This window comes from Durio zibethinus, chromosome 5 (assembly GCF_047325235.1).
Source record: "Durio zibethinus cultivar Kanyao isolate XHJ-2024 chromosome 5, ASM4732523v1, whole genome shotgun sequence".
Taxonomy (NCBI): Eukaryota; Viridiplantae; Streptophyta; class Magnoliopsida; order Malvales; family Malvaceae; genus Durio; species Durio zibethinus.
In genome coordinates this window covers 19462344-19475752 of record NC_143166.1, presented here as the reverse complement: position 1 = coordinate 19475752, position 13409 = coordinate 19462344, and the positions used below count along the sequence as shown (strand labels likewise).

Genomic DNA, 13409 nt, shown 5'->3' with positions numbered 1-13409 from the left:
ATTTTTAAGAAAGAAAAAAAGAAGGTAAAAAACATTTAAAAATAAAAAAAAGGGATAATTAGAGTGTTCTTTTGAGGACATATGAATAATTCTATATATGAGTTAATAGACAGATTTTCTCGACCACTTGTAGAAGAGTGATAACTATATTTGATATTAGTTTAAGCATCAATAAAGTTAATGAATTTGTTAATATTTATTATTTGTTCAAACTGAATAAAATTGTGGTCAGAGCAAAGCTGGGGTTCATTTTTCTAGTATTAAAAGTTACAAACGCCTTTTGGCTCAATTTTGATGAAGCAATTAATTTTTTATTTTAACTTTTTGAAATATAAATTTTTAAAATTATAATTCTTCATAAATAGTCATATTGTGATTGTCGTCTTTTTAAAAACAATTTCTTACAATTAGATACGACTACGTTTTATTCAAATTAGATAACATTTTTCAATGTTATTTATAAAAGAGTTTTTTTTTTTTTTTTTATGTTTTTTATTTTACCATTTTCGTTTTTTTTCCCTGCAATGTTAAAAAGGTTTGTTTGTTTTAAGAAAACTTACTCATTATAAAATCTAAAAGAAAATGATATGATGCGTCAAAGGCCAGCTCTGTTTGTTTTAAGCAAAACTTAACTCATTTTCTGTTTTCATTTTTATGAAAATTAGAAGATAGCAAAGAAAACGGTGTTTGGTAAATGTTTAAAGAAACTGATAGAGAATGAAAAGGAAAACTTAACCAATATTGAAACAAAAAAAATATTTTCATTATTTTTCCACAAATCAAAAGAAACAAATAAAAATGATAACACAGAAGTTGCTCTTCCGTTTACGAATCCCACTCTCCTCCAGAGTTCGAATACTTCAAAAAACAATTGTATAAAGATAAGCATTGCAAAATCATAAGTCCATGTTATTTTACCATGAACACTGTTTTTCATAATTGATTAACTATTTAATGATCATAATAATGGGATCCATATGTATTACTGTCAGAAATTAAAAAAAAAAAAAAATTCAATATGCCACACATTTTCATTGTTTTCATTTTTAAAAAAATAATCTTTCATCTTCCTTAATCAAATGCGTTTTTAATGGAATTGAAAATAAAAATAAAAATTAGAAATTAAAAAATAAGAAATAAAAAATGTTTTTAAAAATCAAACACTACCTAAATTTTTTTATTCTCTAATATTTTTCTAGCACAAAATGACTTAGAATTCCATTGCTTCTTGTTGTTCTGACATGGTCTATTTTTTGAAAACTATCAAATTTATCAGTGTACTAGTCTACTAGATTGAGAATTTTATATTTATCATTTTATTTTTTATACAAATTTATCATTTTACTATATTTTTTATGTAAGTTTGTCACTTATGAATGAAAATAGCATAATTATGTTATGTTGCTGATATAAATAATTATCTTTTATCTAGTTTTGTAGTTAAAAACTTAGTTAAATAATTCCAATATCATATTCGAAGAAATTTTCTATTATATAGTTGTAATTTTTTTTTTTCATTTTCCCTTGATTATCATTTACAATTATTAAGCAAACAAAATGAGAGAAAATTTGAATTTGACATTTGAGGATAAAAAGGAACAATAGAATCTTTATACTATAAGGTTACTTAGGTTAACTTTTTGTTTTATATGTTATATATTTTTAACAATTTTTTTACTATATACCAAAATTCTATTATAATTATTTTTAGAAAAAATTAATAAAAAAATATATAGTAAAAAAATTTGTGGAAGTGTTGGAATTTTTTTAAAAAGAATCTAATCATTTTTATTTTTTAATTAATTAATGGTATTATTTTATTTTTATTTGAAATTAAATATTTTTATCTTTTATAAAATAAAAATTAAAAAAATAATTAGAATTTTTAATAGAATATTTTTTAATTTAGAGGAAATATTTTATTTCCATCTATAGATAATTAGAATTGCATAAAAATTGAAGACTCTGTTTGTTTCGCAAAAAATAACTTTCAAAAAATGATTTTTTTATTTTTAGGTATTTATTTGACAAAAAATTGATTAGTTAATGAAAAATAACTTACTGATTAATGAAAAATAATGTTATTTTTTTTAAATTATTTTACGAATTTAAAAAGGGAAGACATTTTCTAGAAAAGAGTAATGAGTAGAACTATTTATCAATATTTTTGAGCATAATTTTACTTAAAAATAATAATATATTAATAAATAATATACTATTAATAAAATTTATTAATAACCATTATTAATAAATAATATATTAATATACTAATAAATAATAGAAAGAATAATAAATAGTTTTATTTTAAGTATTTTAACATAATATTTTAATATTAAATATATTATTAAAATATAATTATTTTTTAATATTAATAATTTTAATAATAAATAATCTCAATATATTTTAATAATAAATTATTTTTAATATTTTAGTAGTTATATTAATATTATTTGAAAAGAAAAATAAAATTTTCAAAAAATAACTAAATAACAAAAAATATTTTTTATTAATTCATTCAAATAACAAAAAATCTTTTTTAATTTAAAAAATATAAATATTTTTTAAAAATTATTTTTTATGAAACAAACAGAGCCGTAATAGAATGATAAATTTGTATAAGAAAGTAAAATAGTAAATATGAAGCCTCTAATATGATGCTGTGATAAATTTGATCATTTTCTCTAATCTTTTAATTAATGAATAAAGTTTCATTGTTTGCGGAAAAAACAATATTATAATTGCAACCCAGCTGGAGCTAACAATATCCAGGATAGTTGAAGCTAAAATATATGAAATACACTGGTAGAGTTTTGATCTTATGGATCTGATTTAGCAAAAGTTATCATAATTGAAGCAGCTACAAAATCTTAACTTATAATACAAATATTTATTAAATATTTTAATTAATAAATAAGATTTTTATTAAAAAATATGATTTTATTATAAATTTTATAAGTCAAGGAAAAATTTCGAGATAAATCTCTCAAAATTAAATTCATGGAAATAAAACTCGCCTGACGACGTTATAGTGTTTATTTCTATTTGTTATCGATGGTACTCGATTGTTTTTATCCACCAAATTGCTACATGAAGTTCAAATCAAGGACTAGGATTAAAAAAAAAAAAAAAGAAAAGTAGTTTGATTGATATTTATGGGGCATTTTTAACCCAAATGAATACAAAAATGAATAAAGAAATGTAATATATATATATATATATATTTTTATGAATATATCACTGGTGGAAATGCATGACCTTCGGTGCAAATTCCAACAACCTGTACAGAGCATCGGGCGAGAACTTTCTAGCAAACAGGTGGCATAAATTTGTGGTATTCCCATTGTATTGACAGTGGCTTCTGCTTCTCAATCTTTCCAAAAATGCAATTGTCACATCTGTGCTTGAGAACTTAGCTGGGTGAGGCCCACCTTTGGACCAATCAACCCAAGTCAAAGTTCTATTGGAATTCTTCTCCCCAAACTTGATGGTCACAAATGTTGGCAAATAATGTTCATCAGCATAGCAAGCGCCCTTGCAATACTTGTGGAACACTGGAAAATATATTTGGTCTGAGACAACTTCCATGGCAAGCTCTCGGTCCATCTCAAACCATTGTGCTCCTTTTCTCCATTGATCAAGTGTGACTTGGGGGCTCATTCTCCGGCTGTACCGACCACGCCCAACGGAGCTAGCTAAATCATACGACTCCACGAAACTCTGGGTAGCGTTGATGAGGTAGGAGTATACAGTGGAGAAGTTAAACAGTGGAATGCATGATTCCGAGAGAAGAACAAATCTTTGGTTTGAGAAATCCAACAGTGCATTGGCTAGAAGGCGGCGCTCCGCTTCAATCATATTCACTTTTCCCCATTCAACTTCCTGCATCATCAGCAGGAAATATTATTAGCCATTAATGCGTGGTCCGTTTCTCTTTTCGTTCTCACTAATATTGGCAGCTTGACGAAAATATGGCAAATGGGTGGTCCGTTTCTTTTTTCCAACCCATTCTTTGCTTTGAATTTTTAGTTTTCGTTTTTATTTTATCTCTTTTCATTCTATTTAGACTAAAATAACATGTCCTTTTTTTTTTTTTTTTTTTTTTGCATTTTGTTTTGCAAAAATGTCAAACAAATAAAATTACTGAAGAATAAAAAAGTCCACATTTATTGAATATCCATCCCTACAGCTATTTATTTTTTAATTTAATGGTAATAGAATTTTTTAATTTTTAATTTCAAAATAATAAATAAATAAGAGAGCAAGCTGTTCTTATTTGAAACGCATGCAACTCCTCGTTTTGAGTACTTCATTTTTTTTTTTTTAAATATACAATGATAAAAACCTGGTGGCTTTCCAGGCATGGGAATATTCCTAAGAGTTCTTTGCGGTCCGAAGGAAGTTTAGTATTTGTTTCATTGGCCTAAAAGTGTATTTTTGTATTTGTTTATTTATGATATATATAAATTTATATTTAATACATTATCAATTTATACACTATATTATTTATAAACTCTATATGTAATATGGTGAAAATTAATTATCAGTCTCCCAAGCCTTGTTTGAGCCAGATGTCTCTTTCAAAAATCTTTATTATTATTGGTTTTTTTTTCTTATGCACTGTTAATATATCTATTAATATATAAATTTTATATATTATCAATGAATATAATTTTATTAATAAATATTTTTTAAAAAATATTTATTTTTTATATTTATTTTAAAATTATTATTTATTTATGAATAAAATGACATCATTTTATTCATTAACGAAAAATTTATACAAAAATATATTTTTCATCAAATATAAATTTTATTATTATTATTATTATTATTATTATATTAATGATGAATAAAGTGATGTTTATTAAAAAGCATTGAATTTCCATATTTGCAAGAATATTGTTCATTAAAGTGTGTTTTAATGGAAGGATCCCTTATCAAATCCAGCAAGTAGGAAGCATAGCAAACATGTATACAGTATTGACACGGAAAATTAAAAGCTAACCTTGCTGGGAATTCTTCTGCCATAGAAAACTGAACCTTTAGGCTCTGACAGATTGAAAGATGGATTGGAGTGCACGTAGATTGAATACATCCCTTCAGACCCTTTGAAGAATTTCTCCCACAATGGAGCCAATAAAACAGGCCCCTTTGTCAAGAACAAGAAGGCAACTTTAGGAACCCGGTCGAATGGATACTGGGGAATTCGGGGAGCCATTGAAGCCCTCCACAAAAGCTCTTTATCATCCATGTCATGCATTACTGGCGGTGGCTTGAGAAATTCTGTTAATCCTAAGTGACCGGCATGAGATGTTTCAGCTGCCGGATTAAATGATTGAGGAGGCGGCGGCGGCGGCGGCGCCAATGGTGGTGCTGATCTTGTAGTCAGAGCTAATTGTGTGATACGTAGATCAAGTGAAAAGTTATTGAGATGAGAACTGAGTAGGACTCCAAGACTTAGGCCACAGCAAAAGAGGAGGAAATAAGAGAGGACACTGAAGAAGTGCAATTGTCCATTAAGGAGGTTGGAAAATGGATTGCTGTTTTCACCCTTCATTTTTTGGGAAAACAGGAGTTAATTTGAGAGATCTTCAGACACCTTTTTAAATTTCCAGAAACTCTGTGCTCAAGAAAAGTGATTCTTCTGTCACTCCAAAAACACTTCTTTTCTTTGAGGACAAGATATGCCAATACAAGGAAGAAAAACCAACCCAAAAAAAAAAAAAAAAAAAAAACTTTGGAGAAATCAAAATTTGCACAAAACAAAAGTATTGTATCAGAGCTGTCAACGAAAACTATTTTGAAGATCAAAAAGCCAGCTATCAAAAACTGTCGTAATAAAACAAAACAACAACTGGTAATTCCTATAAAAGAGATAAAACAAATTTGAAATACAAATCATTAATCATCGATCAAGTTAATGTGGAAAATGAATGTGTGGCTGGCAAACTGCAATAGAAAGAAAAAAAATATTGGGTAGCTGGTAAGCTCAACGGAGAAAGAGAGGAAGGGAAAGAGGCAGATGAATTGAGAAAGGTCTGAGTCAGCCGGTTTGAATTTATGTCTGAATGGCGAGGCTGCTAGCCAGTTGCTGCCTTTCTAGACCACAGGAAAAAGCGATAGGAAACCACCATATTCAATGACCCTCCCAATTATATTATACAAGTCAAAACTGCCATTATACAATAACAACTTTTATTAGTAACTAATTAATGATTAAAATAATAAATTTCTAATACGTCGATCTTTTAATGGAAACAGTGAAGAAACAATTTCTACGTGCCAGAACATGCACTTCAATCATGTGGGTAGCTACTAGAAAAGCCCTGTTATTTTGAGCTTGGACTTTGACCAAGGATGCTTGGAAAAGGAAAGAAACAATAGCCGCCAATCACAATGTTTTCCAAGCGACGGAGGTGATTTGCGTGTTGGGCTTGTTCAATCCAAGACAAATGACAGACCCTACGCGGACGAGAAAATCTGTCAATAAAAACACGATAAAATCGTACGGCGAAAAATAAAAACGAAAATAACATATATTAAAATTTTAATAAAATATATTCTTTCTTTTTCGAATTCCTCTTTTCGGAGAAGCCGGAAAGACGCGATCACGTGTCACGTTCAGGATGTCTGAACCTGTGATGTTAGGAATTGGTCTTATGTGTAATAGGTTCTGGGAAGATTTTTGGGAATTTTCTTCTACTAATAATTCGGACCAATCAAATACTTCCATCAATCACTCTCTAATTAACGCCAAAGAATATTCATTTTCAACCGTTCATCTAAACGACAACTATAGTCATTTGATCAGGCCTGACTTTTAGGAGAATAACAGATTAATGTAGGAAAATAGAGAAGATCATGATGTTACTTGTTAGACAATTCATTGTGTTAATTTACTTGATTAATTAACTCTTGCGAAAGCACTATGAAGTCACACCTTCACATATACGGTAAAGTGCGCTTTTAGTTTCAAACTTTTTATTTAAGTTTCATTTTTATTTTTAAACCTTAAATTATTTCATGATAATTCTAAAACTTTTAAAATGATGTCAATATCATTTTCTAATCAAATTTTATATAAAAGTAAGAGAGAATTAAAATTTAAAGGAATGGATCTAGAGTTATTACTCTTTGTTATTGTATTAAAATATATTTATTAAAAAATAAATAAAATTTTAAAATTGATTAAATTATGATAATGGTTCCTATACCGTAACAAAAATTAAAATTAGTTCATCTACTATAATTTATAAAAATATAATTTTCGTACTATTTTTATTTAATTAATCTAATAACTAATCACATCAAAATTTTGCAATTAAAAGGCTAATGTGATTGTTGACTTAATGACGTGATATTGATTTTGTTAACGTGACAACATAAATAAATGAAATCAATTATGAAATTATACAAATGATCTTTATATTCGTATGAAACTTGAACTTTAGTCCCTAATAATAATTCATAAAGATTTCATCCTCGTATAAGTTAAATTTGGTAATGTTCATCTAATTACTTACAATAAATTATTTTCCAATAATTTTATTGATGTGATCGTTATCTTTTTAAAAAATATATCTAGAAATTAAAAAAATTAAAAAAAAAATCTTTTTTAAGCTTTTCTTAATTTTTTAAAAACATTAAACTTAACTTTTTCCAAATAATGTAATTTTTTAAAAAAATCACATTTCTTGATTTTTTTTTTAAGATTTGGATTTCAATTTTTGTAAAAAATCAAAATTATGAATTACTTTGAATTTTTTATTTTAAAAATATTAATTTCATTCTTCTCAAGTTTTAACAAATAATATTTCTTAAATTATTATGAAAATCATATTTCTTTTTTTAAAATAATTTTCAATTTTTATAATTTTTAAATATTTAGCATTATTTACTTTTTCAAAAAATTTTCATAAAATTATATTTTTTAAAGAAAATTTTAAATGTTTTTAAATTTTTAGGAAATTTTTAGATTAAAATATTAAATTTAATATTTTCAAATTAAAATATTGGAAAAATAATTTTAATATTTAAAAAATTGATAATTTCTAAAAATTGAAAACTATTTTAAAAAATTGAAATATGATTTTTTTTAAAAAATAAAAGATATATTGTTTTTAAAAAAATTAAAATATTGGAAAAAAATTAAATTTAATAATTTTTAAAATGACAAAAAATTCTAAAATTTCATGAATTTGAATTTTTTTAAAAAAATTAAAATCTTGGAAAACAATTAAATTTAATATTTTTAAAAATGACAAAAAATTATAAAATTTCATAAATTTGAATTTTTTAAATTAAAAACTTCTTTACCTAAAAAATTCAAGAAATATTATTTTTTAAACTATTAAAATATGGGCAAAAAATTTTTAATTTGTTTTAAAAAATCCAAAAAAGAGTAAATAAATCATATTTTTATACTTTTTTATCATTTTAAAATTGTCAAATATTTTATTTTGAATTTTTTAAAACTTTTTAATTTTTCAAATATATATTTTTTGAAAGATAACAGTTACGTCAATAAAATTAACCGAAAGTAATTGATCGCATTAATAATTAAATCAATATTATGAAATTCAATTTGTAATAGGACGAGATTTTTATAAATTATAAAAGAAGAATTAAAATTAAATTTTTGTATGATTACAAGTACCATTTATACAATTTGACAATTAATTTCATTCATTTATTTTGCTATGTTAGCAAAGTTAACTCCATATTAGTAAAGTCAATGTCATATAAGTAAGGTCAATACTTATGTCATTAAGTCGACAACCACGCAAAACATTTTTAAATGAAAATTTGATGTGGTTAATGATTGGATTAAGATTATTAAATCAAAATAGTATAAGAACTAGTAGATGAATTAAATTTCAAATTTCATTGAAGTGTGAGGACCATTATCACAATTTTAACTTTAAAATTTTTACGAAAGAACTTGAGCTATCATTTTTACCCTTGGTTTTTAAAATTCAACTTAAATTTAGGGACAAATGATATTTTGGTTTCCTTCTTAATAATTTAAATTTTTTTCTTTTTAATAAATACATTTTACTATGATAGCAAAAAATAATAATTTTGACTTTATCGTGATTTTATTTCTTTTTTTTATTCTTATTTTATCAAATTTTATTTCCCTTATATTTATAAATTTTTATCAAAGAATATAAAATTAAATCACATTACAAATAAAGATAGAATTTTTTTAAAAAAATAAAGAAATGTAACATACTCAAATAATGTTTTAACACTTAAATGAAGTAAATAATAATTAATAATTTTATAAAGTTTTTTTTTTGTAAATTATTACTACTATAATTTGAAACTCTCTCAAATTATGTCAACCTAATACAACAAACTTATTTACTACTATAATCTCCTGAGAAAATATTTTATTAGAAGTAATTCATTCAAGATCACTTAGTAAATGAGCATAATTCAATTATTGTTTAAATTTAAAATTATAGTTATAATGTAAACTTTATTAATTAAGTCATTTAGTATGTACAAGCTTTTTATATTTTTTTGAGAAAATAAATGTCAACTAATCCAGATTTGAAATTATTTGAGTATGTTTTATTTTTTTTGTTAAAAATAATTTCTAATTTTTTTAATAGATTTAATTTTTTTATTGAAATTTGTAAATATTAGGGAATACAATTTAATAAAACAAAATAAAAAAGAAATAGAATCAAGGTAATGGATAAGAACTATTATTCTTTAGTATCATAATAAAATGTATTTATTAAAAAAATAAAAAAATTTTATAACTATTACGAAGGAAAATAAGATACCATTTTTATGACTTTAAGTTGAATTTTTAAAATCAAGGAAAAAATGATAATTTCTTTTCCTTCTAAAAGATTTATAAATTTTATTTTTTTAGTAATAAAGACATTTTAAATTATTTTGGTATGTTTTATTTCTTTCTTTTTTGTTAAAAATAATTTCTAGCTTTATTTTTAATAGGATTTAATTTTATATTTTTATTAAAATTTGTAAATATTGAAACAAATAAAATTTAATTAAGTAGAGTAAAGAAATGAAATAAAATCAGGATAATTGACCCATAATTATTACTTTTTCTATCATATTAAAATGTACTTAATATAAAAAAATAAAATTTTTTATAACTATTACAAAAGAAACTAAAATATCATTTTACCCTTGATTTTAAGTTAAATTTTTAAAATCAAGAAAAAAAAGTATACTTTCATTTCCTTCTAAAAAATCATATAAGTTTTATTTCCTTTCAAATAAATATATTTTGGTATGATTATAAAGAATAATAATTCTAAATCCATTATCTTGATTTGAAATTTTCTTTTATTTTAATGAAGAGAGACCATATTGACACCATTTAAAAAAGGTTTGATACTACCATGAAATAATTTAAAGATTAAGTTTCAAAATGAAAATCAAATGAAAGACTTGGGACTACAAGTATATCTTTACCTTCACATATGAGCATTATCCAACAATGGGTTTCAGTTATGATCAGTGTTTTAATTAACTAAGCATAAAAGAAAAGTGACTTTGAACTTCTCATGTTCACGATGAACCTTGTCAGTTAGGAGTTGTAATTCCAAAACATTCTTAAACAAAAAGGATCTAGATCAAGTAATAAAATGAGTGTGTTTCTTTTTTTACTTGGATTTGAATTAGTTGAGAGGGTGTGAAAAAATAATTTTACATGAATTTATTAAACCTAACATGACTCAATAAAAAGATATATTGAGCAAACCCCAAGAACCCTTTCTTGTTAAATAAAAAAAAATGAATTTAATAAAATATTTAAAGGTAAGTTTCATTGAGACTCATGAGTTTTAAGCAATTTAATACAAGTCCATTAGTTTAAAAAATGAATGCTTTGTCCCAAAATTTTCAACTAATAGGACAAAAAGGTCCTACGGTAGGTAATTCATTAATATTTTGTTAATAGCTTATTTAAAGGCCATTTTACTATTAAAAAATTAATATTCTCAAATACTTACGTGAAGTGATAATTTTCAAAATAATTTTTTTTTCAAATGTATCATAAATAATAGAAAAAAGATTTTTTAGATGCATAATACAAAAACAAAACTTATAACTATAAGTATATACTAATATCTAAATATATATATATGTATAATAAAATGAATATATTAAGCATATAATATATTTTGGCATGTAATAATTTAAAAAAAAATGAACATGCAAGATATAATAAGAAAAAGATGTTTGGTTGAAAAGAAAAGAAAAGGATAACGATTGGGTATTTATCAATTCGGTTTTAGTTATTATAGTAGACATATATATGTTACACGTATAGCATCTGCATGTTTGTGAAAATATAGTGATTCATTTACAAACATATATTGATTCAAGTTTAACATATTTTCACAAACATGTAGATTTAAGTTTAACATATATACGAGTATTATAATAACTATAATCGAATTAACAAATATCTAATTGTAATTTTTTTTCAACCAAAATTTTGTTATTATTATATCCTACATGTTCCTTTTATTTAAAATTATTACATGCAAAAATACTATTACATGTTTTAAATATTCATTTTGTTATACATATATTTACAATTTAACATACTTATAATTGTAAAATTTATTTTTATATGTTGTATCTAAAAAGTCTTTTTTATTATTAATATATTTGATATATTTTGAGAAAAAAATAATTTATTATTATAAAATATTATTTCATGTGAGTATTTTAAGAATATTAATTTTTTAAGAGTAAAATAGTCATTAAATGAGGCCATTAACAAAATAACAAATGGATAATTAAGTGTAGGACTTCATTGTCATTTAATTAAAAGTTAGGGCCAAAAGTCTATGTTTCAAACTAATTAAATTGTGTTGAATTATACTTAAAATTCAAGTATTTGAATGAAATTTACCCAATATTAAAATCAATATTATAATAAATTTTTTGTTTAGAAGTAAAAAAAAAAGAGATAGAAAAGGAAAGCTTGAGGAAAAGAAAGGGAAAGAAAAGGAAATAAAACTACAATTACATTCCTTCTTAAAGGATGTGATTAAGATAAGACGATCACAAATTTATTAAGCATACAATTAGTTTTTTAGAAAACAAAATAGAGGAAAAGAAAATGGGGGAAGAAATGACAAAAAGGAAAGAAAAATATGAAAATGCAAAGTTAATAAGGTAGTTGTAAATTGTGATGAAGTTGAATAGTTGAAGTTGACTATCACAAACCATTCACTGGAGCAGTCAAGCAACGCCTTGGCAAACAAAAAGAATTGAATTCATTGTTGCACTTCCCTAATGGACAGGCTGTTAAAATAATTGAATTCATCACCTAACGTTACAATATTCATTATATATATTATATATATTTTTAACCTTGCTTATAAAAGAATGAGGTTAATGGTAATGAATTCTAGAGTAAATAGAGTAAAGAAAGCCTTTATGTTCCACAAAGAACATTTTATAAAGTAGTGCCAAAGCCAAAGGTAGTGTTCCTCTACTTAAAAACATGAATGCCATCTTTGGTTGTAATCAAAGACAAAAAACAATGTTCTTTGACTGTTATTTTATTATAAAAAAATCTCCAAATATATAGAACAATTGATATGTACAAAGAATCTCACAAAATTAGGACATAATCATCCAAATATAAAAACAAATAAAAGACTAGAAATATAAATCCCAACAAATCAAGAAATCAATCATGATTTGATACATAATTTGTCAATACTCCCCCTTAAATTGGAGAACAAATATTTACCATTATCAGTTTATCAACAAGTGTCTCAAAGCTTGGTTTATGCAGTCTTTTTGTTAGGATATTTGCTACTTGTTGCTTTGTAAGGACATAGGTCATACAAATCACTCCTATATCAATCTTTTCTTTGATAAAATGCCCATCAACTTTCATATGTTTTGTTCGATCATGGTGCACTGGATCACAATTTAATTTCATAAGATATTCAATTATTATTTTAAATTATTCCAAAAGTCTCTTCAGCCAGATAAGTTCATAAATTCCTTGTGTAAGAGTTTTAAATTTTAAGCAACACTAAACTATTTCTTGCTTTTTCATATGACAAAATTATCCCAAACTTTCATACAATACCTAAAGGTGGATCTTTTATCTTCAATTGATCCTGCCCGCTCTGTATATGTAAATGCTTCTACATTTCTTTGTTCATTCTTCTCAAATAACAAACCCTTACCAAGTGTGGCCGTCAAATACCTTAAGATTTGATACACAACTTCAAGATGCTCCTTAAGTGGAAAGTGCATGTGCTAACTTACTACACTAACTGCAAAGGCAATATCAAGTCTTGTACGAGACAAGTAGATCGGTTTTCTAACTAGTCATTGATATCTACCCTTATTTACTAAAATTCCTCCTTTTTCTCCAAGCTTCACGTTAG

At 24.3% G+C, this 13409-nt stretch overlaps 1 protein-coding gene across 1 annotated transcript; it reads right to left on the bottom strand.

The window, feature by feature from the left end:
• Window positions 1-2994: 2994 nt before the first annotated feature.
• Window positions 2995-6017, bottom strand: LOC111282123 (Core-2/I-branching beta-1,6-N-acetylglucosaminyltransferase family protein). Its single transcript, XM_022870080.2, has 2 exons — window positions 5006-6017; window positions 2995-3879 (listed from the first exon to the last, which is right to left on the bottom strand). Exons 1-2 carry the CDS (start codon window positions 5555-5557, stop codon window positions 3235-3237), a joined length of 1197 nt encoding a protein of 398 aa, XP_022725815.1. The 5' UTR covers window positions 5558-6017; the 3' UTR covers window positions 2995-3234.
• Window positions 6018-13409: the final 7392 nt, after the last annotated feature.

Excerpts from the sequence above, each read along its gene's own strand:
- LOC111282123 (XM_022870080.2), bottom strand. The coding sequence starts at position 5,557 with ATGAAGGGTGAAAACAGCAATCCATTTTCCAACCTCCTTAATGGACAA. Across the intron at positions 3,880-5,005 it reads GCAGAAGAATTCCCAGCAAG|GAAGTTGAATGGGGAAAAGT; the intron begins GTTAGCTTTTAA and ends CTGATGATGCAG.